General features: G+C 46.7%; 3 protein-coding genes and 1 long non-coding RNA gene across 7 annotated transcripts; 3 read left to right on the top strand and 1 right to left on the bottom strand.

Annotated features, from left to right (window-relative positions):
- The first annotated feature begins 486 nt into the window (after positions 1–486).
- On the top strand, positions 487–11,676 carry snx27a (sorting nexin 27a). Its single transcript, XM_077590375.1, has 13 exons — positions 487–993; positions 3,086–3,311; positions 4,204–4,396; positions 4,486–4,550; positions 4,635–4,739; positions 4,818–4,896; positions 5,615–5,778; positions 5,872–5,961; positions 6,693–6,842; positions 7,010–7,138; positions 7,226–7,285; positions 7,450–7,498; positions 7,936–11,676. The coding sequence occupies exons 1-13, from the start codon at positions 689–691 to the stop codon at positions 8,004–8,006; spliced, it is 1,686 nt and encodes a 561-aa protein (XP_077446501.1). The 5' UTR covers positions 487–688; the 3' UTR covers positions 8,007–11,676.
- Positions 11,397–19,478, bottom strand: LOC144066946 (neuronal acetylcholine receptor subunit alpha-7-like). Its single transcript, XM_077590376.1, has 10 exons — positions 19,369–19,478; positions 18,768–18,907; positions 18,642–18,686; positions 18,458–18,567; positions 18,306–18,385; positions 17,215–17,382; positions 16,960–17,154; positions 16,468–16,554; positions 15,694–15,803; positions 11,397–14,083 (listed from the first exon to the last, which is right to left on the bottom strand). Exons 1-10 carry the CDS (start codon positions 19,418–19,420, stop codon positions 13,487–13,489), a joined length of 1,584 nt encoding a protein of 527 aa, XP_077446502.1. The 5' UTR covers positions 19,421–19,478; the 3' UTR covers positions 11,397–13,486.
- LOC144066950 (uncharacterized) lies at positions 12,905–18,054 on the top strand. Its single transcript, XR_013297795.1, has 4 exons — positions 12,905–14,644; positions 14,728–14,842; positions 16,955–17,174; positions 17,239–18,054. It is a non-coding gene; the product is annotated as an uncharacterized LOC144066950 (long non-coding RNA).
- Positions 18,059–27,061, top strand: LOC144066944 (small conductance calcium-activated potassium channel protein 1-like). Of its 4 annotated transcripts, none has more exons than XM_077590370.1 (14): positions 18,059–18,549; positions 18,651–19,056; positions 19,170–19,295; positions 22,631–22,784; positions 22,863–22,934; positions 23,470–24,140; positions 24,841–24,936; positions 25,003–25,281; positions 25,475–25,596; positions 25,696–25,837; positions 25,894–26,004; positions 26,113–26,240; positions 26,364–26,442; positions 26,526–27,061. In XM_077590370.1, exons 6-14 carry the CDS (start codon positions 23,478–23,480, stop codon positions 26,751–26,753), a joined length of 1,848 nt encoding a protein of 615 aa, XP_077446496.1. In that variant the 5' UTR covers positions 18,059–18,549; positions 18,651–19,056; positions 19,170–19,295; positions 22,631–22,784; positions 22,863–22,934; positions 23,470–23,477; the 3' UTR covers positions 26,754–27,061. The 4 variants fall into 4 exon arrangements, with proteins under 4 accessions (XP_077446496.1, XP_077446499.1, XP_077446498.1 ...); XM_077590373.1 differs by having other exon boundaries at positions 26,364–26,433; XM_077590372.1 differs by having other exon boundaries at positions 18,059–19,056.
- The last annotated feature ends 60 nt before the right edge of the window (positions 27,062–27,121 follow it).

The raw sequence follows: 27,121 nt of genomic DNA on the forward strand, positions 1-27,121 counted from the left end.
TCATGTCCATCTGTGTGGAGATTGCATGTTCTTCCTGGCCTGCGTGGGTTTCCACCGGGTACTCCGGTTTTCTCCCACATTCCAAAGACATGCATGGTAGGCTGATTGGACACTCTAAATTGCCCCTAGCTATGATTGGTTGTTTGTCTCCTTGTGCCCTGCGATTGGCTGGCCAACAATTCAAGATGTCCCCCGCCTCTGGTCAGCTGGGATAGGCTCCAGCACCCCCGCGACCTTAATGAGGATAAAGCGGTTTGGAAGATGAGATGAAAAATATATAGCAAATTCTACACATGAAGAACTACGTGGGATCGAACCCTCGACCCCAGAACTGTGAGCCCGACGCGCTAACCACCAAATGCAACGGGGACGATTTATTTGAGTTAAAAGCGTAGTTATATAAGTTATTTGACGCAATTCAACGCCACCGGGTACTGAATTGTACATAGTTGAGGCATGAGTCGATGACGACACCACCTGAGTGAGGTCACGTTGCGTGGCCGCGTCTCGTGACGCTACCGATGGGCGGGGCGTCAACAACAGTCGCTGTGTACGTGTGCGCGCGGAGGTAGTAACGCCGCAGCAGGGGAAGGAACGTGAGTGTGCCCGTCGTGTTTTCAATTAGCCCCCGAAAACCACCAAGCACCGACCGGAGGCTAGCAGTAGTCAGCCGGGGCCTGGGCTCAAGATGGCGGATGTCGAGAGCGACGAAACGCAGGCGGTTCTCCCTTCGGCATCCCTCCACAACGGCCCGGCGACGGCGGCCAACGCGGGCCTCAGCCCCACGACGGTGACGTCGGGTCCGCGTATGGTGCGCATCGTCAAGTCCGAGTCGGGCTACGGTTTCAATGTCCGCGGCCAGGTTAGCGAAGGCGGCCAGTTGCGCAGCATCAACGGGGAACTGTACGCTCCTCTTCAGCACGTCAGCGCCGTGCTGCCCGGCGGAGCCGCAGACCGGGCGGGCATCGCCAAGGGTGACCGGATCCTGGAAGTGTAAGTCGGCTTCGGCCCCCGCTAGCCACCGCCGACACTCGTGGTTAAACTGTTGCTTCTATCCACCTGAGCTTGTTTTTGACCAAGTTAAGGCGCCCGTCGTGATGTTAAATGCCCCCAAAACGTTTCAATAATGTAAATAACAATTAAAAGTGTTCTTTTGGGCCATTTAGTGACCGACCATCTTATATAAACTGCACTACAAGCTGTGCATGTTGATTAGCTATCGCCAGGCTGCTAGCTCAGGTAGCTAGCGTCTCGTCGAGAACATCCCGGGTTTTCTCCTTCGGGGAAACGGTACTTTATGGAAGCCTTATTTGTATTTATTTCCCCCACACTTGGACAGTTTGAGACCCGGTAGTTTAATGTACAATAGACCGCAGTGTTGCCCCTCCGATTTGTCATCGCGTGAGTGACACCGCCTGACAGGCTAGCCAAACACTCGCAAATGTTTGTTGGCCCCTTTTCACATTTTAGCCATAATTATACTCGTATGAAGAGTTGTGTTTAAACATTAATGCTTCAGTTTTGTATATGTATTGTGTATTCCCCTCACAACGTGAACGTCGATTGAATATTTGTCAAATTATTAGGTACAGTTTTTTTTGTTATTGCTAATGTGTCATCAATTCATGCATATGTATTCCATTCCTTTCACACCAAAATCTTTTTGTGATGGTTTGTTACATAAGAGGCACCAATACATCAAAGAAAGCAGAAATTTCACTAATTGCTTGCCACGGACAAGGATAAACGTCCAGGTTATTTAAACTGGGAGGACTGGTTGGGATTGCGTGTTTTCAATGGCCTCAATGACCCTAGATGTCCAATTTTGACCATGCTGCCAGCATAAACCAGCAAGCTTGTTTAATAACTTGATGGGTGGGTGAGCACACTCCAGAGACTCTATTTAAATACAAGCAATTAAGAAGTCCGTTTTCTATAACGTGCCCCCGCTAAAGTCTGAAAGTCACGACACGTGAATGTAACCTTGGGGAGTTAAAAGGCTAAAATTAGCACACGGGAACTGAAACAAGCTATCACTTTAGTTCCTTCGCCATCAAAACGATCTTGCGCCGAAATGTGTCTTTGCGTCTGAGGCCAGTTGAGCTTAACAAACCAAAAGAATTGTTTTCTTATTTAGCATTTTGCTGAAACCCTCAAGGGAATCTTTGAACCGCTTTGAAAACAAGCCTTTATTGGTGTATTTTAAAATAGCAACGTAGATTCACAGTTGCGGTAGTTGTGCGATTTCCGGTATTATTTTAGGGATGTAAATGTCATTCTGAATAGCATACACAGTAGGGACGTCATTTGATGAGGAGGGAACACGAAACTAACCACAATTTTACATATTATGCAAGTTGCAAATCATTTGATGTTAACAGTGATCAAGTTACTCTACCCGTTTGACAAACCGCTCTTGTCGTTAGGAATTAGGAATGTTAGGAAATAAACAATGATAACTTTCAACCTTGCTTATCAGAGTAAGACTGTTCACATGTCATTGTGACCAGCTGCATTTAAATCACAAGTCATAAAAACAAATAGTACGAGTCATGCAAATTTATACCAATATGTTGACCGTGAACTAAACTATCACCTAGGCAATCATGGTATTAAGCTAACAAAATGTAACTTATCTTTTGTTTTTTTTTAAAGTTGTTTTCAAATGGAATCCAGGTCGCAACGTCACCAAAACAGCAGGTTTTAACAACTGGAGGCCTAGCAAATATTGAAGTTGATTCAAATTTTCCTTTTACCATTGAGCTCGGCATTTGTAAGGTGCTAACGTGAGAATTTCCGTATCGAATAGGCACCCACGTCACATAATCGTGGCCTTCCCACTGTTCCGCATAGGAAGATTAGCCGAGACACCCGATGCCGCTACCATCTGGCCTTAGCCAAAGCTAGCCGACCAGCAGGTGTATGATGGCACGGCAAAACACCGGGCGGCTTAGTTGTTCATGTTTTACCTGATCGCGATCTTCTGTTACCTTCTGTTTGAGGAAGGATTAAACACTGGATTGATATAAGTATTTCTTACATGATTTTTTTTTTTGCTGACATCACTTGGCCCTTTTCTCTCCAGCAACAGCGTGAGCGTGGAGGGCGCCACCCACAAGCAGGTGGTGGACCTGATCCGCGCCGGCGAGAAGGAGCTGGTCCTGGCCGTGCTCTCGGTCCCGCCGCAGGACGCCGACGGCCTGGAGGGAGGCGAGGACGTGCAGCCCAACTACGACTACGGCGACAAGCAAGCCGTGCCCATCTCCATCCCCACCTACAAGCACGTGGAGCAGCACTCCGAGAGGTTTGTGGTGAGTCACTATTTCACACAATTTTCTTTTTAATATCTGTACTTTATTGTAGAAATCATACATGTCCTAGTTTTTTTTTTTTTACCACAGTCCTTATCCGGAAACCTTACGCAAGGCCCTACCCGAGTATTATAGCGTATTTTCTTGCGTGTATGCCATATTAGTAAAAAAATGATGACTAAATCGAGGGTACGGCTTATACGCGCACAAATTAGACTTGACATGCACGAACCGCCATAAACGCAGCCGATACTGTCATTTATTTCAAAGTAGAGAAAAGGTAAACTGATAAATTGCTTAAGAAAATTTATTTTGACATCTATGAATGAAATTTAAGGAAAAAAATAAACCGGACACACTTCCTGGTTGTACTGCTCACATGACTTCTTTTTTAAATTTGTGTACATGCCGGCAACCCCCTTGAGGAACGTGCAATTCAGCAATGGATTTCTACAGTATTTCAGAAATACCACATGCGACGATTTTTCTTAATATTGTCCCTTCAAAGTAACGCATTTGTACTCCCTATTAAAGCCATGAATATGGAGGTGAACATTGTGAATCGAGGGCGTCTTATAACAGAGTAATTGTCAAATTAAACGATTTTAAGGGTGCGGCTTATATGCGAGAAAATACGGTAAGTAACTCAGTACTGGATGTGTAGTGCACTCATCTCACACTGAAAAGTCAAACAATTAAACAAACGTCATTTGTTTACTACCAAAGCAATTTTGGGGAAGAAGAAAACATCAAAGTTGTTCTAAATGTGGGTTTCAATATGCTTCCAGGAAAACTTTTTTGTTTTTATTAACTCCAAACGGCGAGTCCCACTTTAGAACAACACCACGTACAAGGCTGACTAACGGTATTTCTGTTTCCGTGGCGCTCCCAGGTCTACAACGTTTACATGTCGGGGCGGCAGTTGTGCTCCAAGCGCTACCGGGAGTTCGCCATCCTCCACCAGAACCTGAAGCGCGAGTTCTCCAACTTCAACTTCCCCAAGCTGCCCGGCAAGTGGCCCTTCTCCTTGTCCGAGCAGCAGCTGGACGCCCGTCGCCGCGGGCTGGAAGAATACCTGGAGCGAGGTTCGCCGGCCAACGCCTTTCTTTCCCATTACGCCTCTTTTGCCTTCTTCTGCCTCCTGACATCCCGTTTCTTTCCTCTTCGCATCTAGTTTGTTCCGTCCGGGTGATCGGGGAAAGCGACATCATGCAGGAGTTCCTCTCGGAATCGGACGAGGTACTCCAATCTTTTTCCACCGTACGAAATGAACGGAATTCCAATCTGACCCAGACGTTTGACCTTTGACCTGCACCTTTCCAGAACTACAACGGCGTGACGGACGTGGAGCTGCGGGTGGCGCTCCCCGACAAGACCGCCATCTCCGTCAGGGTGCGCAAGAACAGCACCACGGACCAAGTTTACCAGGTGGGGGTCTGGACGCCACTGCCGGTTTTCCGTTCCAATGGAGAGATGCGCTTCTAGGTCGGATTTCTCTTTCTGCAGGCATTAGTGGTGAAAGTCGGAATGGACAGTATTATGGCCAGCTACTTTGCCTTGTTTGAGGTCGTCAGTCCTACATTTGGTAAGAGTTTTCTTCGGTTTTCCTTGCAAGGAGATGATATCCAAATGTCTACCAATAGAACTATTGCAACATGACAATCATAGAAAGGGCTGATTTCAATGAAGCAGAAAAAAAATCAAAAATCCCTTTTTCAGTTGTGCTGCACCAAAATAAGATTGCAAACAAATGGTTTAAAACATGGTATGACAGTGGCCCGCCGCATCATTTTGTGTGGCCCGTGAAAGTATTTCGACCTTTTTTTAAGAATCAAATTCAAATGAAGATTAGAGATGTATATTATCTTTCTGGATTTTCCCACTTTTAAATCAATAATTGCAATTTTTAGTTCAGAAAGCATTTTGTAAAATCTAAAAATAAATATATAAAAATATTTTCGGTTTTCCACTTTAATATTGAACATAATTAAAAAGTATATATATTTTGTTTCCTTTTGAAATGAGAAACAAATGATTAAAAGACGAGAAAGAAAAAAGCTCCAATTGGCTTAGATCTCTAAAAAAAACTAAATATTAAGGGCTTTTGATCCAGTTCCTTTAATCCGATTTTTTTTAAATATGTAAAATGGTCCTGCCCACGTAAAATCGAGTTGACGTTAATGCGGCCCATGAACCACCCGAGTTTGACATCCTTGGTTTAAACAAATGAGCGCAAAGCATTTGGCCGTATCAATGGACCCGCGCACTCATCTTTTTTTCCTTTTTCTACCGTGACGTTCCAGTGCGTAAGCTGGCGCCCAACGAGTTCCCGCACAAGCTTTACGTGCAAAACTACACGTCGGCCGTGCCGGGCACGTGCCTGGCGCTCCGCAAGTGGCTTTTCAGTTTCCAGGAAGAGGAAGTGCTCCGAGACAACCCGCTGGCGCTGCACTACTGCTTTCACCAGGTAAAGACCGGCTCTCCGACCAGAGTTTTGAACCGGGAACTCTGCAGAATAGCAGCACGCAATCGGGTGTTTTTTTTTCCCCTCTCCGCCCAGGCCCTGGAAGATGTGAAGAAGGGATTGATAAAAACGGAGGACAAATCCTACCAGCTGCAGAAGCTGGCAGAGCAGCGCAAGATGGCCACGGTCAGTCCCACAGACCCGTCTTTGTTTGGGGAGGGGAACTCTGGGATGCCTAAACGCCGCTACTAGAGCCATTACTGGACGTTCACAAAGATGAACGCAAACGCCGTTTAGAATGAAGCCCCTTCTTCTTCCTTGTGTGTTAGGGATGGAGACCAATCCATCAGCGATTGTATTTATTTTGGGTTGTTTTTTTCAGGCTACAGCTATCTGAGAAACTTGTTAACAGACGCCGATTTAGTCTGTTGTTCACCATTTTATCATTGCAACTTAAACATATATTTGTTCTTGGTTTCTGAAACTAATCAAAAATCGCCCTTCTAAAATTGCAACTCATATACCAAAGCAACTTATATTATATATATTGTTTTTCTTCGTTGTGTATTCCAAAAATACGGCATACTTTTTTTTTTACCCTCGTCACCATGAATACAAGGCGTTTAGAATCCAATTTTTGGGACAACAATGTACTACAACAATTTTGTCAAATATATATATCTAGTATATCCCAAAAACATGGATTTTATTTTAAAAAATCGGAATCAAGAACAAACACACGTTAGCTTAACATAACATAAAAAAATTGCCATCCCAGAAATGCGACATAATATTTTTCCCCTTATCTATTCTCTGGCCACCACGACCTATACTCCAAAAAATACGGTCATTTGCGGTGACTTCCCAGAGTCATTTTGCGCCATATTTTTCTTCATGTATCTTATTTTTTGGTTTAGTATCTGAGCCAGCTGCGTCCCTGCGAAGGTTACAATGAGGTGGTTTTCCCGCACTGCTCCTGCGACTCCCGGAGGAAGGGCCACGTGGTCACGGCCATCGGCATCCACCACTTCAAACTGCACGCCTGCACCGAGGACGGCACCTTGGAGGTAAGCGCCGCACGGAACCTGAAAATTGTGAATCGGGGGGCGTCTTATACCAGAGAAATGGTCAAATTCAACCATTTTCAGGCAACTTTAAGGGTACGACTTATACGCGGAGGCGGCTAATATGCCAGAAAATATGGTAAACCCGTTTTTTTTTTTGTTCCACTCAGAACCAGGTGATTGCGTTCGAGTGGGGCGAGATGCAACGCTGGGACACGGACGAAGAGGGCATGGCCTTCTGCTTCGAGTACGCCCGAGGGGAGAAGAAACCCCGTTGGGTCAAGATTTTCACCCCATACGTGAGTAGAGAGTCCGAAAGCAAAAAAAAAAGAAACAAAAACATCCCCAGACTGATTTTCCCGTGGCTTTTCCCTTTTGTCCCGCAGTTCAACTACATGCACGAGTGCTTTGAGCGAGTCTTTTGTGAGCTCAAGTGGAGGAAGCAGGTAGGGACCACTCCTTTTCCTCTTCCATTCAATCTTGTGGCAAGACTCCCAAGTTCAAATGTCTAAATATGGCTCACGATTAGGCTTATCTTTGGAAAACACATGCAGACAGAAAGCTCCGTGTGTGCGCGTTGTATATTAATTTTAGATCTCTTTGCCCTCAGGTGGAGGAAGAGGCCTCGGATAAAGACAACAAAAACTGCAGCAACAACGGTAAGAGCGCTAAATCGCGGAGACGTCAGGGACTTATCGAATGTACGCATAAAGGAGAATGTTAGGAGAGAGTTTACATAGCCTACAAAAGCAAATCATTGACTTCGGTTCAAGTAGGACAATTTTCAAAACTTTAAAAAAAAAAAAAAACTATTGACTTCCGTTCAAGTAGGTCAAATTTCCAAACTTTTGCAACCTTTACGGTGACGTCTAAACCTGCTCCAAAATAAGTGAAGTGAAAACGATCGTTGCCCAAAAGAGCACCGTCTCTTGAGTTTGACAATTGATCCGTTCCAAACGAAGCCCCAAAAAAACCAATTACGAATCATCGACGGTCGCTCAAAATTTGCGAATCATTCCGTTCCGTCCGCCATTTGACACCCCCATGGCACCCCTCCCCATCTCGGCCAGGATGACGTGTTGGCTCTGTGTTGCAGAGTTTCTGCCGCCTCTGGAGACGCAGCAGAAGGGATGGCGCCACCTAGGGGGCGAGATTGCCACATCCTAAACGAAAGCAAAAGCGCGACGCCATCCCACACTTGAACTTTTCCACCCACTCGCATCGTCACACCCGCCCCGAGAGCGAGAAGCGCGCCCACCCGCCGCACCTGGACTCGAGGTCACGGGCGGAGAAAGCTCCAAACCGGGATCTGACTTTTTTTTTCCCCCAACGGGGGTGGGGGGAGGGGATGATAGGAACACGTCACGCGTTATAAGCCCCAGATACTTATCGAGACGAGCGGCGAGGCCGAAAGGAAGTCGCCGTTCGTGTCATTACGCCGGATCTCCATACCGTGTGTCTGTGAGACGCCAGCCGCCAGCACGTCCGTCGCGGAATGGCGGGCGCCGCCTCCAGCCGGCCCACCACGGAACTAAGACCAAGCGGGGAAATGAAACGGAGCAGTGCGGCGGGGGTGGGGGAGGGTGCCGGGAGGACCAAAAGCGGGTTTTCACTACCGAAAGATGCAAAAGTCGGATGCTGGACACGAACAAAAAAAAGTGAGCCAATAAGTCGGGTTTGTATTTCCTGTTTGTTCGCTCGTCCGGAACGCCCACGACGCAAAATGTAACTAGTATATAAGAGACTTTTTTTTTTTCTTCTTCCCTTTACTGATCAAATATAGATTAATATAAGAGCTTTGATTATCGATAGAACTCGAATGGCACGGAAAGCCGTTGAAGCATTTATTCGATGTCCGGACTCGAATAAGAAAGACTAACACAGTGCAAGAACGCAATATGATATACTATTGCCAATTTTGGCCCACTAGTACGCCATTAAACTTGACTGGTAAACTATTTTTACTTGTAATTTTGCCTCACGTGTACAGATTTGTCATACAGTAGCATTTCATTCGACTAGTGCGTAGAATTGCCTCACGGGTGGAAATAGTGGACTAGTACAATGACCTTTCACTGTTTTATGACCTATCTGCAATCTGCTAGGAACAAACGAGGTTAAAAAATGGGGCGATTTTTGTTTTTCTTATGTCGTCAATTTTTTTTTTTAAGAAGTGAAGACGAACTATTAGACAAACCTGAAAATTGCAGATGGATATCAAACTGATTTCCTTATCAGTCTTCCTTTTATAGACGAATGGTGTCCAGTAGGTGTCATCCCATATAGTTCCATAAACGGCCCATAGAGGGCAGCAGATTCCACGGTTTCAGTTGTTTCCGAGAATGTGATTCACGGGCTTGTGTAGCGAGAATTGCGGAAGGCCTCTTTACCCATGTTAGAAGCCGTGTATGCGGGTGTTTAACCAACTAACTAAGCAACCAAGCTGTCCATTTATACCCAGCAGTATTAGTCGTTTTTTTTTTTTTGAATGAAGTACATTTTGCACAACCCAGTGAGCGGGTTGACAAATTTGTTGGCCGAATGAAGACCGTTGTTTGAATTTGGGGGGGGCAGGGGCAGCAGTTCACGTCAGCCGCCTTTTCTGTCTCCAAACACAAGAGGCGCTGCCGTGCTGGCTTTGCCGTTGCATCGACTCTTTTGAGAAGTTCTTATTCCTCCAAAAATATTGTGCATCACAGTCAACTATCATCAGCCAGTTTAGGGTATTTTTGACTCCCATCAGTGTTGTGTTCAATGTGTTTTGAGGCAATACTAGAAAGATAGAAGTCTTCTACCATTATTTCATTTCCTCCCTCAGTTTCTGACCCACAGACAATGAAAATAAGCATTTTCTACTTCCACCATTCGAACGTCTAGTGACGTCAATGGCCTAGAGACACGAGCGGTCGCAGCCAGTCTATCTTGGTTGAGTGTAAACACTCTGCCGTCAATCCCGCTGCTATCGGATCGCTTTATTCCCGGAAGGGCAAATGGGAGGCAGCCATTTATTTGAGAACCGATACGGCGAAGGTCTCCATTTGGAGAGAAAAAAACGCTCATTCAGGATGGATGGACCTTTTGTCCCCACCATCATATGTCCAAAGCGACAACACACACACACACATAGCTTCCAGCTGAATGTGGTTGCCACGGCAGCACCATCGCCAACCCAGCGCACCTCTTTTCTCTTTTTCAGTGCCGGCAAATCAGCTAATTCCTCCCCACGTAATGCAGTCGAGCCTCGTTTGTGTGTGTGTGTTTGCGCCGTTTGTACACGCGCTGTCATCCTTCGCCACGGGCGAGGTGAATGTCACCGTGATCGGTCGCTCGGAAGCGGCGGGAGACGACAGGAATGTTAAAGAGCGCGCTCCATGTCGTGCGCCAAGACACAAAAGAACAAGACGGCCTTCTTTTAAAAATAGAAACCATGCCCCGATTTTCAATTTGCTCGCGATTTTCCCATCACGGGGGGGACGTTTTGCGCTTCCGCCTCGCAGCTCAGAGGTTCGGGGTTCGAATCTAGGGTTTTGTTCTTCTCTTGTGCCCCGGTTTTTGCACAAAAAGTGGTTTTTCTGCGGGAAATGGGTTTACTCGGGGTTTCTACGGATGTACTCGTGACGAAGCAAACGTAATGAGGCTATTTCATTGGTTGAAATGGGATTACCGAATGTGAAAAAGTCTCCATTTGCAGTATTAAAAATGCTTTCATTGGATTTGTTCGCTCCACAATGAACTGTGCTTTTTTTGTATACAGTAATACTTTGCCACTCGGCGCATCGACAATTGCGGATTCATCGCGGCTCACAAATATTTATGTCAAGTTTACATTCTAGGAACAATAATACAACCGTAAAAAAAGGCAAGTCACAATTGGACTGTTTTTCACAGTGCAGTGTCTCCCTTTTGGAGTTAATTAAGTCACAGTAAAGAGAAAGTTTCAAACTTGCAAAATATTTAATTGTCCCTCCTAAAAACATTGCACTTATTCAGCCGTTGCGGCAGCTTTTGCAATCTTTTACCGCCATGAACGAGGTATTACTGTATGCCTTTTCCTCTTGACTCCATTTGTTTCAATTGTAACCTCCATTTTCACTTGACCTAGCAAATGATTTGACTTGTGAGTTGAATCTGAGTTTCTAACTCGAATGTTTTCTCAAATGGTGTGTGAAATTTGAACGGGAAGTCGGGTACCGATAGAAAAAAAGAATCCAATTTCCACATTATGCGTATCAAAAATGACAATTTGTTTGCGTTTGCCGATCCAGTTTATTTTTGTGGTCAACTCCCCTTTTTATTTGACGCAAGGCATATCATGCTTTATTCCGTCTGCCCCACGGCGCTTATTTTGAGTTTCAATTTGTCACAGGGTGCCGCGCTTTGTTTGCGTTATGACTCATTCATTTCGCCATTGTTTGTTTTTATTCCCCTGCGCAAATCCAGCCGTCGGAATTGCGGCTTTCTTTTGCAATCGGGCCGTGACTAAAAGGAGAAAAAAAATCAGACTTTTGTCAAGCTCTGATGTCATTTGCAAGTGTAAATGGCTTTTTTTTTATGACGCGTGTGTGTGTGTTTTGCCAACCTGTAAATAGTCGTTTTGCGAGAGAGAGGAAAAAAAACAAGCGTTTGTCTGACCTTTTAATTTATTGACAAACTTGTGAACGGTTCTCTTCGAAGCACACGACAAAGGAACGCGGTTCACATCTCATACTGTTAAACAGAGTTGTTTTTTTTATGGTCAAAAAGCAAAAGCAAATTTGACAATAGTAGAAGCATCCAGATGGGAAAATGCTAGTTATAAATTGTAACAACATTTTAAATAAAGTTATATATTGGGGAATGTGCTGGTGGTTGCTCTTTGACATCTTTGTGTCTTTGATGGAACCTTTAACAACTCCAAAATGTCAATTGTTTCTGTTGTATTTCTAGGATTTTTACAAAACAAATGGAACCAAAATGCAGTTAAAAAAACATTGTTTTAAGCCTTCACGCACGCCTTTTTGGAGGGGAATCCTGACCTTTCAGAAAAAGCAAAAATTTGTGGATATGCCTCGGGGTAGACCGATTTATTTGGTTCTTGTAGTATTCTCGGCGGACCCTCGAAAATAACATGCTAACTGGTTTAAAGTCTGCATCCATCAGGGATGCGAATTGGCTCATCTGTCCTCCTTCCTTTGCATCCTGTCCACTCCATCGACCAGCCCCCCTAATTAAAAGTCATTGATTTCTCCCTAGATGTAAGATGCATGTACTACAATGCCAAATATTTTTAGCGTAACTACATTTGGGAAAGTGGCGTTTTCTCCAAAACATATTTTTTTAGAGACAGATAACGACTTTATCATGTGCAAAAAAAGAACTGAATTATTTTTTGTAAAAAAATGTCTAAGGAGAAAAAAAACTATTTAACAAAAGTCCACTTCTGCTATTTTTAGCCAATCAAATACGAGTATCCCAATTTGTCCGCCCTTCCTCATGATGTCAGAAATACCCATTTGCCCCTCCCACTTAAAAAGCATGGCAGTGAAAGTTTTTAGGGTGCAAGTCCAGTTCAGACGTCCCAAAATGTCTGTCCTAAAATTAAAAAAAGGGTGACACTGTGAAGGACACACACACACACACACCGCATGAAATCCTCATTGCTGTGTGTGTGTGTGTGTGTGTGTGTGATGGAGTGTCCCGACCTCCAGTATGAGGTTCCGCAATAGCGTTTTCTCCCGTCATAAATAAAAGGGATAACCCTTTTTTTTTAAACCCGCCTGCAGATGCTGCTTCCGCCCAACCTCCGGATCAATTAAGGCCACGTCAGCATTTCGCCCTCCTCGTTCATCCCCTTTGATAGTATTTTGTTTTTAGCAGAAATAAAGTGCCACCATGATAAAAATCCTGCTTTTCTGAAAACAGGATGGCGGCCAAATTCCTCGTTTTTAAAGCATGCCACCAATTTGGCCCTCTCCTTTAGAAATATAAAATTGGAATGAGTATAGGAGGCGATAAAAGTGAGGATATACACCTTGCTGGAAACCCTTCAGTTACCGTTACTTTCAGTATATTTTTGTGTGCTTGGTTTTGCACCAGCACTTTTATAGCCATTTTTTACTCTCGTTATTGTAATAACATTAAGACAAAAATAAATATCAAATTGGATTTGTAGCAAGTTAGAACTTTTGATCAGAGCGGTTCTTTGTATTCCATATTTTCTGTACTAAAAGTCTTCATTCCCTTTTCATAGTCTCAGGATAACGAGGCCCCCGGAAATGCAAAGTGGACCATTAATTGCCTTTTAAAGAGGACGGGAGGACGTTTTAATTTGATGGCCATTAGATGGCCAGGGTTGAATAATGCATGGACATCTTCCTTTCTTGCTGTGCTGCTCTTCTTTACAGAAAAAAAGACGTCTGCATGTCCTTGTCTTTATTCTCCGAGGAGTCCTTCCTCTTTCTCGCACCAGATTCCTTCCGCAAAGTAAATGCATCGCAGAAGAAAGGACCAAGAAAGCCTCACGGAGAGCTTTCCGCTATTCCATTCCATCTGGCTTCCGTCGCTGCTTCCCGAAACCATGGTCCCAAAAGCCCCGCCCCCTCCCCGAGTCGCCGTCTCGGACTTGAAGAGAAATCCCCGTCTGGAAGGCAAAGTTCCCCGGCGGCTCCTCACACAAAGTCCTTGGCCACGGCGTCGGCGAAGTTGGGCGCCGACATGAGGATGGAAATGGTGCAGATGATGTTGAAGACGCTGAAGGCCACCAGGCAGAGGCGGTCGATGACGGCCCCCGCGAACTTCCACTGCTCGGCCGCCGACTCGGCCTCGTCGCGTTCTCGGAAGCGCTCCGCCACGTAGCGTACCTCCTCCAGGACGGCCTGAAGCAGCGGGTCCCCGTGTCCGGGACAGCACGCCCCCTCCGAACTGGGCGGGGCGGGGCTCCGCGGCCCCCCCGCCGGAACGCTGTTGCACCTCTGGGCGGCCTCGGGCGACAGCGAAGGCTCTTCGCTCCCTTGGAAGTAGAGCAGGGTACCGTTGTTGTTGGCGGCGGGGGCGCCGTGGGGGTGCGCCGGGTGCAGGGGGGCCAGGTTCTGCGGATGCAACGGGTGCAGGCTGGGCTCGCCGTGATTGGCTACGCTACCGCTGTGAGAGCCCGAAGAGCAGCGGCGCAGGTGGGGGGCGCAGGGGGGCCTCCTGGGTTTTTCCGCCTCGCCGGGACGCTTCATCCGGAGAAACCACGCCACCCATTGGAGGAGAACCAGCTTGACCTGGACGCCGGGACAAAAAAACGGACCGTCCCATTAAGATATCAATCGTCATAGTACAAAAAAAAATTGCGTTGAAATGATTGTGCTGTTGAAAAATTTACCGCTTTATGACCTTTTGATTGATGTACTTTTAACCCACATCTGATCAAATCAAATAGTCGAAAATATGATTCCCTTTTTTCAAAAGCAATTTAGTTTGGATTAAGGCTGCTAAAGGTCAATTTGTTTAAGTGAATAATGTATGACCCTCCATGGATTTCTAGTATCCCGCCCCTTCTCGGTAATAAAGCTAGGTAAAGGTAAACGACTCCACCTGGAAGAGCTTCACGAGCACCCTAACGCTAAGAAGAAGACGGCACACCTGGAAGAAATGTCATTGACGACTGCAATTTGATACGCTGCTGTTGTCAAATGATCAAAGGCGCGAACACCTGGGGTCATAAACTTTTCCTCCTGGATTTTACCACCACCTGTTATCCCAACATCAAAGGGAACATTAACTGACGAAATGCGCACCTGCAAGATTGAGCCCACATCTGGGATTTCCAGAGCGCCGCTTCAGTGAGAACCAACTCGGGTACATTTGAAATATTTTCCTCATCATTCTGTGAAATAACAGCGTTTTGTGTTTGTCTCTCTTTTAGCTCGCTTCCAATCGTTCCAATCGTTCCCCCGCACCGAGATGACGCACAGCTGGGGGCTTCCGCAAGGGTGCCGCTTGGTTTGACGAGCTGAATCCAGGATCTGTTTACGACCCAGGTGAGACGAAGCCTCTATTTTCAAAACGCCATTGAAATGGAGATTTTTAGGGCACCGACGGAGCCGAAAATGGCGCCGCGTTCCGCTACTTCTAATGTGGGAGCCCTTTTCATATCATTTGAAGAGCGAGGGGACGTGAGAAGATATCCGGGGACGCCATGTTTTATACTCGGCTGATTGACAGCGCCAAAAATGAGTCGATCGCTGCGCACGTAGTCGGCAGAGGGAAATGGTTAGAAGCTAAAATGAACAAAAAAAATCATAATAATTAGGGATGGATGTCCCCTATCAGGGATGGCGATCTATCGGAAATCGAGGCCGATTACGTCGTTTTCAGAGGGTCGCCATCGGGTAGAAAAGATGGTTTGAGCGACGCTAGGCTCCCAATCAAAATAAATTAGGATCGCTTATTATGCTAGTTAATCAGTTAAGATGACAATTAGCAAAACTATCAATGCGTAAATTTATACATAAACAGCATATTTTGTCATCTTTATCTATTTTTAGACTGTTGAAACTAAGCTTGTAGTCCAAAAAGTAAATGTCTGACAAGTCACCCCTAAAATAGCTTGATTTATCGCTTTGGCTTAACAAGTTTATTCGCTCTAGAAGATTATTTACGTCAATACGTCGTTTAAACAATTCGTTTGTAACCTAATTTAAGAAGAAAAGGGAGTTATTTTTTTTCTGTTTTGTAAAAATGAATATAATACGACTACCTTTTTTTATTCCTGCTACGTAATACATTTTTTGTGTATCGGCAGATTGTCAAAATCGGGTAAGCCGCGTGCAAACAAAAGAAATTGTGATTGGGATATTGTTAATAATCATGGTGGGTGTGTGAGTCTCACCCATTTGGGCATATTTCCTCCGTTTGGGTCGTGGTGGTGGTACTGAAGCACCACCACGGTGGCGATGACGGACATGCCCACGATGACCATGATGCTGGCAAAATACTGACCTATAAGTACAGGGAGAAAAAAAACTGCAATCAAAGAGCTCCTCAAAGGCGTTGTTTGTTGCGTTTGCGTTTTTTTTTATGCACGCACTTTGCAGGTTGTAAAGGCCCTTTAACGAAGGCTCGCTTTTCACAGCCCGTAAAAGTCTGATTAAATGCGAAACATTGCCGGCCAGTGGTGCTGTAAAGTAAGAATATGTGACACTCGGGGCCAGCGTGATGGCGCCTTCAATTTTCATCGTAAACATCTGACGAGCGGGGACGCCAAGGGGGACGCCGAGCGGGAGGGTGCTAACACGGACCGTGACAAATACAAATAAAAATAAAATAAGAAGTGCTGAGACGGCAGAGCCAAGACCAACTCGATCAATAGTTTAAAATATACATTCAATTTGAACTGAAAAAGGACAAATGGGATGACCTCAAAGAAGCTTATTCAAGTTGAACAGAAACAACGACCTTCATTTTGGGGGCAATTTTGGTTCATTTCATGTTCGTTTTTAGCAGCGATAATTACAATGGAATGAGCAAAAATGAAGGCCTTTTTGTTAAAAAATAATAATAATAAAAATGCCATAACCGTTCACGCTGATTAAAAATAGTTTAGAATATTTTGGAAGATTGGAAATGTGACTAAAATTGAATAGTAAATAAGATTTTTGATTACCTATGAGCGGGACCGAGTCCGACGTGGCGGGCATGATCTCGGCCACCAGCAGCATGAAGACGGTCAGCGACAGCAAGACGGTGATCCCTTTACACAAAGCCCCCCAAAAAAGAAAAAAAAAACAAGTCCACCTTAGTCTGTGACATATTTTTTGACAAACGACTCTTTGCTCATCCACTAAATTGCTTTTTGACGTATCGTAACGCCGGCTGGCCATTTATTCTTCCGGCGCCCGACAAGCACGTAACAACTGGTGATTCACAGGCCCAAACAAAAACAATCATTAAAATGCTTCCTTGGCATCCTTTAGTGGTGTCAAAGTGGCGGCCCGGGGGCCACGTTTGGACCGCCGCCTCATCTTGTGCGGCCCGCCAAATTAAATCATGCATTCTGTCATCCAATTCAAAGAATATAAAGATGAATGACCTTACCCTGTGAGTAAATTGCGACAAAATGTTCACAAAAAAAATGGTGTTTTGTTTTTCAGCTCACCCAGAGAAATCTTCTCGCCCGAGTCGGCGGGCAGAACGAAAATGAGGAGGGTCATGGAGGACAGGAGCATGCAGGGGATTAGAAGGTTCAGGGCGTAGTAAAGCGTCCGTCGCCGGATGGTTACGTTGAAGGTCACGTCCGGGTACGGTTCCTTGCAACACTCGTAGAAAATCTGGTTGCGGCTGCCCGTCACTCCTAAGCGAAATGAGGAGGAGGTGAGGTAGGCCGGTAGGTGGAGCCCACCCGACATTTTACCTATCAGGTCCCACTCCCCGTTAGGCATGTAGCCCGAGACGTCGGCGTCGTTCATCTGGAGGTCCAGCAGCGAGCCGTCGTACGTCCACGAGCCGAACTTGAGGACGCACTTCTGGACGTCGAAAGGGAACCAGCGTACGTCCACGCTGCACGTGCTGGTGAAGATTCCTGCCGCCACAAAAAAGGTCAAGTGCAGTCGTGAGGCTTTTTTTCAATTCCATTTTTAACATCAGTCCGTCATTCAACCCCAAAAATATAATTTTCCAAATCGACCCTCGGAACAAAAAGACAACCGATCTCATTTGTCGTAATTTAGTATCCTATGTGGTCATGAATCCCTTTTTAGCAGGGAGAGAAAAAAAATCTGATTACTTACACTTTATGTATCAAATAGGATACATTTGGCCTTATTTAATTATTAATCAAGATGTATAATCATTCCTTTAAATTTAATTTTCATAAAATAATTATACATGCTAATTGTTTTACTGCAATTTAGTCGCATGACGAGAACAATAGAGAAAAAGACGCACAGTTCGATTCAAATGTGGATTATTAGTTGACAAACGTTTCGATATTAGCAACAACAACAAAATTTTAGGGTTGATAGCACAAGAAAATAGTGGGCCCACGGAAAAAGAAAGCGCGAATTGTCCTGCTTAATTATGGAAGCGCCTGTTGATTACCATCTCGTAACCTTGAGGCGACGCTCACAAACAAGACTCCGGCCAGCTCGCCAAAATAAAAGTGTCTTTTGCATCCGCGTGACATTTCAAGGCGTCCCTTGGCAAATGTCACCACGCTTGCACTTTATGTGGACTTTTACCATCCGCTCAGCCGTTAAAGAATATTTTCTTCAAACTTGGCCTAAGAATCGGCAAAAGTGGGATTTGAGCGGCTAGCACGTTAGCATGTTGCATTTTTCTATATGTTTTCATAATATTCCACCTTTTCATTTAAAAAAAATCCAACAGTAAAACTAATCTAGCACTACATTTTAGCCAAAATTGAAAGTTTGCATCTCACTTTTATTTTGGTAAATGATTTTTTTTTTTTTTTTAGCCAGCCACTCCTGATTTTTCTTGACCCACCTGGAGGCAAATATTCGGCAAAGCCGCTGGAGTTGACCAGAACGTTGGTCTTGAAGGTGGAGTCAAAGTCGTCGTCTGCGCTGAGAATCGGACGGCGGCCCGTTGGATGGCATCCCTCGGCTTTCGGGAGGCTTTTATTTTGGAAGGCTCACCTGTTGTACAGCAGAATGTCCGGCGTCCAGATTTGCTCGGTGGTAAAGCGAAGGTTCTTCACTCCGGGGTGTTCGCTTTGGTTCCACTGGAGGTAGTGGTCGAACCAGTTCTTCAACATACACCAATTATTGTTTTTTTTTTCCCCCGTTCCAAAATGCGACAATAACTTTGAAAAGCTCTTACCATCCGCAGCCACATGTTTGTAGTGAGCACCTGGTTCTTCTCGTCCTGCCGGCCACAAGCACAAAGAAAGGCTTTCACCGAGACTTTTGGAGCCGGCTGAGCTTAAACGGACGGGGGGCCACCCACCACGTCCATGATCTGGATCAAGCTGAGCGAGAAGGTGACGCCGAGGGGCTGCGAGTCGTTGCCCACCGGACGCTCCATGCGGTTGTAGTCCTTCAGCAGGCTCTTCAGCAGCCTCCTCTGGTGAGGACCACCGGAAGACACTGCCCAGGCAAGACCAGAGGAAAAAAGACTCGAGACCAAAGTGCCAGGTGGCCGCAAGTGGCCCGATCTGACCAAGTCAATGCTTTCATTTTTTTTTTTTTCTCGACGGAACGAACGTTCAAGAGAACTTTTGGAGACAAAAATCAACGTGAGGTCTAAATGTGGCCCGCCCACCAATCAAATTGACCCTTGCTATTTTGAATCACTCTTCGTGAATCTCCTTCCACTGATGCCTTCTTTTTTCTTCTTTTTTTTTTCTAGCCGCATCCGACATTCGCCGCGGCTCGGCGCCGTCGACGTCGCCTGCCCCCGCATCCGCGCCGGCCCCCCGCCGGGGGGGGGAGTCGGCGGGAAAACGATGTCTCTCCCGCTCGGAACAGCAAACAGGTGAGCGACCCATCCCCGCGTGTCGCGCTAACCCGCGGAATGGGAAATAGCGCCAAAAAAAAAAAAAGCTCACCGTGAATCAACGCCGAGATTCCCGAGAGGAGCAGGGCGGCCGAACGCCACATTCTGGAGGGGAAAGAAAGAAAAGAGAGCGGCGGGGAGGAAGGGTGAGGAGGAGAGAGGAGGAGAAGGAGGAGGGGGGGGGGAGCTGCAGGAAAGCCAGCAAGGCGGAGAAGGAGCAGATGCTGGAGAAGGGCGAGCGAAAAAAGAGAGAGAGAGAGAGAGGTGGGGACTAATATGGAAAGCAAGCTGTTGAAATAATTTTATATATATAGAAAGCAGTGATTGGCCAAAAAAAAACAAGATAAAGAGGGAAAGCCGTATGCTGACCTTATCAAATAGCAGCATTCGAATGCCTAAGGTGAGACTGGGTTTTTCAATTTAACAGAATTTTCTGAGTTCAGAGTAGATCGGCCATCTAAAAAGAAAGCCTTCAAAGCACATAAATAATGATCAATGCTACTACGTTAGTACGCGCAGGTGAAGGCCAAGCTGTGAAAAGAAATAGCCAATCAAGAGCAGGGAATGGCAAAAGGCCGTCAGGGATGTTTACGCTGGCGACTTCAATTTACAGCAGATATCCTGTTCGTTGCTTTAGCCCGGGGTCATTTTTGTCGATAATTTGTTTCATTACCAAGCCAAGTTCCTTTAAAAGGCGTTACGTTAGGCGGAATCGCTGATTAAAATAACGATGATTTGAATTGAAAAATGAAGACTTTTCCTGCCATTTGATATTCGCCGCTCCATTTCACATCAACCCATTAAACCAATGTCCTTTTTATGACTTGGCCTTGTCAGTTACCATCTAAAATGGCTGACATCTTGCACATTTCTGAATATTTAAGCCCTTTTTTTCCTGTGCCCTCCTCCCATAGACTCGCCTCCCCAAATTCACCTCAATTAAGTTCTTTTTCCTGACTAAGCCATTTCGACTCTAAACCAAAACGGCTGACTTTTTCCCCTTAATCTCCGCGCCCAAATCTGAAAAATACCTCCACCCAATTTCCCCTCAAATAGGCAAACTGGCATATTTTTCATAACTGGGCCATTGCTGACTTCTCGTTCGGATTTGCGAACGGTGGGAAACCGTAAGCGCCATCTTGAGTCTCCGAAACGTGGTCAAACGTTGACGCAATAGCGGTGGGGAGCCGCTTCCATCGTATGCATTTTTAAACCGGATTTCCCTCATTGGTCCTCTGGGGAATGCTGATGCAAGACCTGAGCTGGCAGGAAACTGATCAGCTTGGGGGTGAGGAGGGGGGGCTTAAGCGAGAGTTGTATAATAATAATAGATGACCCTATTACTTGGAGTCTACCCTTTGGAATTAGCTTTAGGGAAGGAGAGCAGGATTGGGAGGTGGGGGCTCTTCTGGGTCTCCTCTTTTGCGTAACCAGCTTGTGAGCTGGGCCTCAAGATGGACCACGTCCATACCAGTGCCACTTGGATGTAATTTTCCAAAGTGGGAATGGAGAGGCGAGCAGCTTTGCTCAGTTGAGAAGACGCCATTCATCATATGTCCTTCCTATACTTTTTTCATTGGGATTATACATTAGAGTGATGGAATTGAAGCGCGGGCTCCCTCCGGTGGCTCGTTTGGGTACTGCGTGTTTGCCAATTGGAAAATGATCTCATTTGTGATGGAGATGTTGAAAGAGTTCTTCCTTAGTTCTTGACCTATTTAAAATAGAGATGTTACATTCATTCAGAACGGTGATGGATTTTAAATTCTTTTTAGTCTCGTATTATGACCTCAAATCTATTGACTTCATGGTTCAGCCGCCGAAGCAATTAGCGGTGCCGAGCGCCTCGGCTTAATTCCACTTAGCCAGTGTGCCAACAGCAATATTAACAGCGGACTCTGAATGAAGACGACCGGCCACACACACACACACACCCACACGCGTCAGGCCAAGATGCAGCACTACTTGGCTTGAATTAATTCACACGTTGACAGATGCCAGATGTTGGGGGCATAAAGGCGGGGCTACCATCTGGCGGGACACTTTATTAGGTACACCCCAAATCGCCGTAATGCTCAATTCAGAACAAAGCGTCGTCCCCAGTACTTTAACGATGGCAATAATTTCAGCCAATGAGTTGATCCCGTAGCAAAGACGTCCAAGCTCGCCTTTTAACGGGCACGCCGAGCCCCACGTCTGCCGTCCTTCCCTCCCTTAATACTCAGTCGTCGCCTTCCCATCGTATAATTCTATTCTTGATCCCGGCGGCCGTCCATTTGCGGCCAACCATATTATCCGTCCATCCAGCTGTCGGGCGGATTTGGATAGATGTCATTGTTATGACTTTAGCGTTTAATATTCCACCTGTTCATATTTGATATTTCATAAGCTCCTAGCTATTGGTTGAGACTTGATTAAAATGTAATCCCTCCAATGGATTGACAGGATCCTTATCACAACCATCCCAATATAATTGAATTATTCGCAGCGATTAGGGCAAAGGGAGTGAAATATTTCTACCAAATTAGTAGCGGATACTGGCACGGATTGCTCATTTATTTTGGCAAGCACGCTGACTTCAAATCCGATTTTGTAAGACTAATTAACTCTGCACAATTCCTCCAGAAATGAGCAAACACGCTCTTCCAACGGCTACTAAAATATACGTAGTCTGTCTTATTGACACTTTTTTTTCGATAGGCTTGGTCATGACAAACATGCCTACCAAAATAATACCGATATCCTTATTTTGTCAATTTGGAGAAAATTCGTTCAAAATGTCACCCCATTCAGCTCTATTAAAAAAATGTGATTGGGCCACGATTCCCAATCACGTTATCATATCCTTTTTTTTATACCTTTGCGTTATTTTGTTGCTAGTAGCCCTTCACTTCTTGACTACACAAAAATGTGGGATTAGACGTGCAGTCCAATCGGACTGGAACCATCGCCCCACTCAAAATTGCTGCCAACATATTCCATAGTATAGTACCGCATGTCTATTTTTTTTTTAATTCATAGCCCTTCACACTTTTAGCCCCCCAAAAATACACCAAAAAAACCCAATCCTCTGAAAGTGACCCAACAGGCCCCGATTTCCGAGCATGGTATTTGGGCCATGGGCCGTCCCCGCTACCGTAATAACCAAATAGTGACGCAACGGGCTGATTTTGACAGATGATTGTTTTGCCTTTGCAACATCTGCAAGTTGAGTCTAAGCCCCCCCGGTCGGCTTTAAGGAAGACCGGGGCAGGGATCCAAATCCATAGGACATGTCGTGGTGTGTGTTTGTGTGTGTGTGTGTGTGCGTGCAGGCTGGCCGTCACATGTCATGGTTATATACCGAAGAGGTGGATAACCTCTACCGGAATCTACACGTGGGAGGAGCTCCGACACGATCCGGCTGCTTTGGACGCCCGCTGGACATAATGATTGGATTTGATCAGCTGATTACATCACACCGCTCCTGTAGGCTCATCATTAAATCATTCTTCAACTATGTATATAGCTGCATCTATTATCTTTAATTACATATTTTTTTTACAGGAAGGACGTGTGGGACAGTTATTAGCGGGATTTATTCAATATTTGGAGAAAGAGCAGGTTGTTTTATAAAAGGTAAGAAATTAAGGGAAGAGGAAAATGTACTTTTTGGCTTAACGGTTCATTATATCTTAACCTGTGTGACTCATAATTATGGCAGCACTTGACAAAAAAAAAAGTTTTTACTCCAGTGCACTTTTTTTGCTTGCAAAATTTGAAGAACTTTGTAATATTGTCGGTATGAGGCAAAATTTGAAGCATTCCAATATAGTTCCATTTCAATCAGTCCGCATAGCTCTGTCAATTTCATCATCATTTTTCAACGAATCTGCAGTTTTGAAGCTTTTCCTCCAGAACCGACATTTTGCCGATGTCAATTATTCAAGTCTGGCGTGTCCAAACTTTTGTCCCACACGAAATCCTTTCATTTGTACAAATTGGACAAACCCAAAAACATGTTTTACATGTATATATTCTTGAGTGTTGAATTCTAGCTTCTTGCGCCGGCCATACTAAATGATAATCCTTAATTCATGTTTTTTTTTGGGACACTGGCAAATTGTCAAATGAGTACTAGTAACTAATGCGCCCTCCCTCTGTGTCGCCCAAGCCGTCCCCATGGAGCACTCCTCCACCTCCATGGTCAACATCTACCTTGCGGACGATTACCGGGCGGCGGCGGTGGCGGAGGAGCGCCGTCATCCCCCGCCGCCTCCGCCCAGGACGCCTTCTCCCGGCCGGCCGCGATCGCCGGCGGTGTGGCTGGACCGGACCCAGGTCATGGCCACCACGCCCCTGTACAACGGCCACCCGTGCACTCGAGCCCTGCCGCGCTCCCCCGCCCAAGTCCCATGCAAGGAGAGAAAACGGGCCGCTGGAGCCAAGAAGGAGCGCAAAGCCAAGAACCGGGCCACTCCCGGGATCCAGCAGAGGAGCGGCCGCGCTTTGAACCGCGTGGGCCCCGGCGCTTCGGCCCGGAGGCCCGCCCCTTTCCCCCCGGAGATCGTGGTCAACGGGCGGGACGAGGAGTCGCCCGAGGCCGGCGTAGAGAACGGGCGGCGGCGGGACCTCCTGCCGGGGGCCCCCGCCCCGCCGCCCTCCCCGCCGGACTCCGAGGACGAGCGGTACCGGAAGACGCGCGGCATCGGCTGGCGGCTCCTGCGTCGGAGGGCGCTCTTCGTGCGCAGGCAGCGGCTGAACGACTGCGCTCTGGCGGTGGGCGTCTTCGGCGTGGTCATGATGGTCATGGAAACGGAGCTCTCCTGGAGCGTCTACAGCAAGGTAGGCCAACCGAGCGTGCGACAAAGTACATGCGGTGAAGGCGTTGTTGTCTGCCGGATCGAGCCATGATTACTACTACGCAGAGACAACAAACCCATTTTTTTTGGGGCGCAATCTCAAAAGTTATGAGTCTGAGTCTCAATAACAATTTGACAAGATTTATCAATTGATTTAGTGTGTAAAAGTGGTGGGATTTTAATGTACCTGCCATACAAAGCCCTAGTAGTAAGTAGAGTTTGAGGTACGGCCTTGTTTACCTTATTTACAAGTATGCATACCTGTCAACCTCTGCCGATAACTGCCCTTACACCGTACGGTGTTTGTAAGGTTTTTTGGGGGGTTTGTAAGGGGAATCATAATCATTTATAAGGGCAGTTATCGGCAGAGGTTGACAGGCATGAGTATGTTTACGAGAATGTATTTCATGTACAATAGGGGTAACTAACTCCAGTCCTGGAGAGCTGCAATCCGGTTTGTTTTCCATGTCACCCTCCAGCAACACAGCTGAATCAAATCGAGATCGTTATCAAGCTTCTGGGCAGCCTGCTGACGAGTTGAGCATTTGATTCAGCTGTGCTCGGGGAGGGAGGGAGGGAGATAGCGGCTCTCCAAGACCGGAGTTGGCCACCTCTGTGATATAGCTAAAGTTTTCTTGTAAGACTTACAAGATTCTGATCTCTTTTTTTTGTGTCCACCACAGAGCTCCATCTACTCCCTGACCCTGAAATCCATCATCAGCGTTTCCACCCTCCTCCTGCTGGGCCTCATTGTGGCGTACCACTGCTGCGAGGTGCAGGTAAGGAGGGCCAAGGCCGGGAGGGGGTGGGTCTGGACTCGAATCCCAGCTCCCGCCCTCTCCCAGCTTTACGTCCACGACAGCAGCGCGGAAGACTGGCGCATCGCCGTGACCACGGAGCGCCTGGCCCTGATCGCGCTGGAGCTGGCGGTGGCGGCCGTCCACCCGTACCCGGCGGGCCTGCGCGCCTTCCTCCAGCGGCGGCCGGCGCAGTCGGAGACGGAGCTGGAGATCGTGCTGGCGCTGCCCATGTTCCTCAGGCTCTACCTGCTGTGCCGGGCCTTGATGCTGCACAGCAGGCTCTTCACCGACACGGCGTCGCGCAGCATCGGGGCGCTCAACAAGGTGGCTCGCCGCAATTCCCGCCTCGCCGCCGCCGTCGAATGTCCGGTCTTTATCGGTTGACCCCAAAAAAAAGAGTCAGTCTTCTCCTGATTTGCATTAGGCAAATCTCTAATCCCTTTGCTTTTTCAAAGCCATTTAAGAAAATGACCTTGGCCCATTCATCGCCACGTAATCCTCGTCTGCCGCTTCGCAGATTCATTTTAATGCCCGTTTTGTGGGCAAGACCCTGATGACCATCTACCCGGGCACCGTCTTGATGATTTTCAGCGTATCCCTGTGGATCGTGGCGGCGTGGGGGCTGCACGTATGCGAGAGGTCACAACTTTGTTTCAGAAAAAAAACATTTATAAAAATCCCCTTTGTTTATGGTTGAGTTCTCGATCCGAACGGACTAATTTGCATGCCTATTTTCAGACATCACAACTACAGAGACCTGAGCAGCAACTACATGGAGGCCCTGTGGATGGTGTCGGTGACCTTCCTCTCCATCGGCTACGGGGACGTGGTGCCTCACACTTATTGCGGGAGAAGCATCTGCCTCCTCACTGGAATCATGGTGAGCCGCCAATGTTATTATTCTTACATTACAATCTGACATTTTTCTCCTCGCAGGGAGCGGGCTGCACCGTCCTGGTGGTGGCCGTGGTGGCCAGGAAGTTGGAGCTGACTCGGGCTGAGAAGCACGTGCACAACTTCATGCTGGACTCGCACATCTCCAAAAGGGTTTGTTGCCCTATCGTTTGTTGAACGCATATTACGTGTGAAATGATCATTTCCCTTATACGTAGTTGTCCAGAAGAGTGGTGTGTGAATGTTTCACCTCTTACACAGATGAAGATTGCGGCCGCCAACGTGCTGAGGGAGACCTGGTTCATCTATAAGCACACCAAGCTGGCCCGGGAGAAGGACCACACCATGGTTCGCATGCACCAGCGCAAACTGCTGCTCGCCATCCACCAGTAAGAAACATTTCCCATTGGTGTTGCCCAAAAGCCACAGTTCCAAAACGTCCTACTTTTGACTAACTAGCACGTGGCATATCCTAGTCGACTTCATTACCAACTTTGCGCACAATCGTTTAGGCTTCGGCGCGTCAAGATGGACAAGAGGATCCTGGCTGACCAAGGGAGCACGCTGGTGGACCTCTGCAAGGTGAGAGAGGCAAGTGCAAGGACCCTCTTTGCGCCTGGGAGGGAGCCCAGCGCGAAAAGCACCCTCGTCGTGAACTTCTGTTTGCCTCGCAGCTGCAGACCACGCTGGGCGATGTGCTGTCCGAGGTGCAGGGCTGCCGGGCCGAGCTGGACACGCACGTTCGAGGCCTGGAGAAGCATGTGGAGGAGCTGCGCGAGGGCTTCCGCGGCCTCATGCCGCTGCTCAGCAGCACCTTGTCCACGCAGAACTCCTCCATACGCCACCTTCTACGCGAGAGGGAGAAGAAGAGCGACGTGGCGGCTGGTGGAGATGGCGGCTAGAGGTCAAATTTGGATCTTTGGCCACTTGGGAGAACTGCAGGAGTTTGGAATTGGACAGTGTTCGACCAAAGTATTCCACTTCTAAAAAGGACCTTTTCGTGGTACTCAAGTGTATTGTGGGCCAAATTTGCCTCTAAATTCAAGTTTGTTTTAATTGGCAACCGCAAGCGAATTTGGCCTATAATCAAATGTGTCTATTTTGCACTTCCCCATGCTTGTAGCTATCCATCAAGTTGTAATGTAAATGACTGCTTTTTCAGGATTGACGACGATCGATACATTCTAACTGGCTGGCCGCGAATGTACCGAGCGCCTATCGTTGTCAATGACAGCACATAGTCCAGGGGTTGCCAACTCCGGTCCTTGAG

Source organism: Stigmatopora argus, chromosome 21, assembly GCF_051989625.1.
Source record: "Stigmatopora argus isolate UIUO_Sarg chromosome 21, RoL_Sarg_1.0, whole genome shotgun sequence".
In the NCBI taxonomy this organism is placed as follows: Eukaryota; Metazoa; Chordata; class Actinopteri; order Syngnathiformes; family Syngnathidae; genus Stigmatopora; species Stigmatopora argus.

Bases quoted from the DNA above. Each gene is read 5' to 3' on its own strand.
- snx27a (XM_077590375.1), top strand. From the start codon at position 689: ATGGCGGATGTCGAGAGCGACGAAACGCAGGCGGTTCTCCCTTCGGCA. The intron at 4,397-4,485 runs GTTCGCCGGCCA...CTTCGCATCTAG, and splicing joins GGAAGAATACCTGGAGCGAG to TTTGTTCCGTCCGGGTGATC. The intron at 7,499-7,935 runs GTAAGAGCGCTA...TCTGTGTTGCAG, and splicing joins CAAAAACTGCAGCAACAACG to AGTTTCTGCCGCCTCTGGAG.
- LOC144066946 (XM_077590376.1), bottom strand. From the start codon at position 19,420: ATGTGGCGTTCGGCCGCCCTGCTCCTCTCGGGAATCTCGGCGTTGATT. The intron at 17,155-17,214 runs GTAAAATGTCGG...CATTTCGCTTAG, and splicing joins CGGGGAGTGGGACCTGATAG to GAGTGACGGGCAGCCGCAAC. The intron at 15,804-16,467 runs GTAATCAAAAAT...CTGTACTTATAG, and splicing joins GGACTCGGTCCCGCTCATAG to GTCAGTATTTTGCCAGCATC.
- LOC144066944 (XM_077590372.1), top strand. From the start codon at position 23,478: ATGGAGCACTCCTCCACCTCCATGGTCAACATCTACCTTGCGGACGAT. The intron at 25,838-25,893 runs GTGAGCCGCCAA...TTCTCCTCGCAG, and splicing joins GCCTCCTCACTGGAATCATG to GGAGCGGGCTGCACCGTCCT. The intron at 26,443-26,525 runs GCAAGTGCAAGG...TTTGCCTCGCAG, and splicing joins ACCTCTGCAAGGTGAGAGAG to CTGCAGACCACGCTGGGCGA.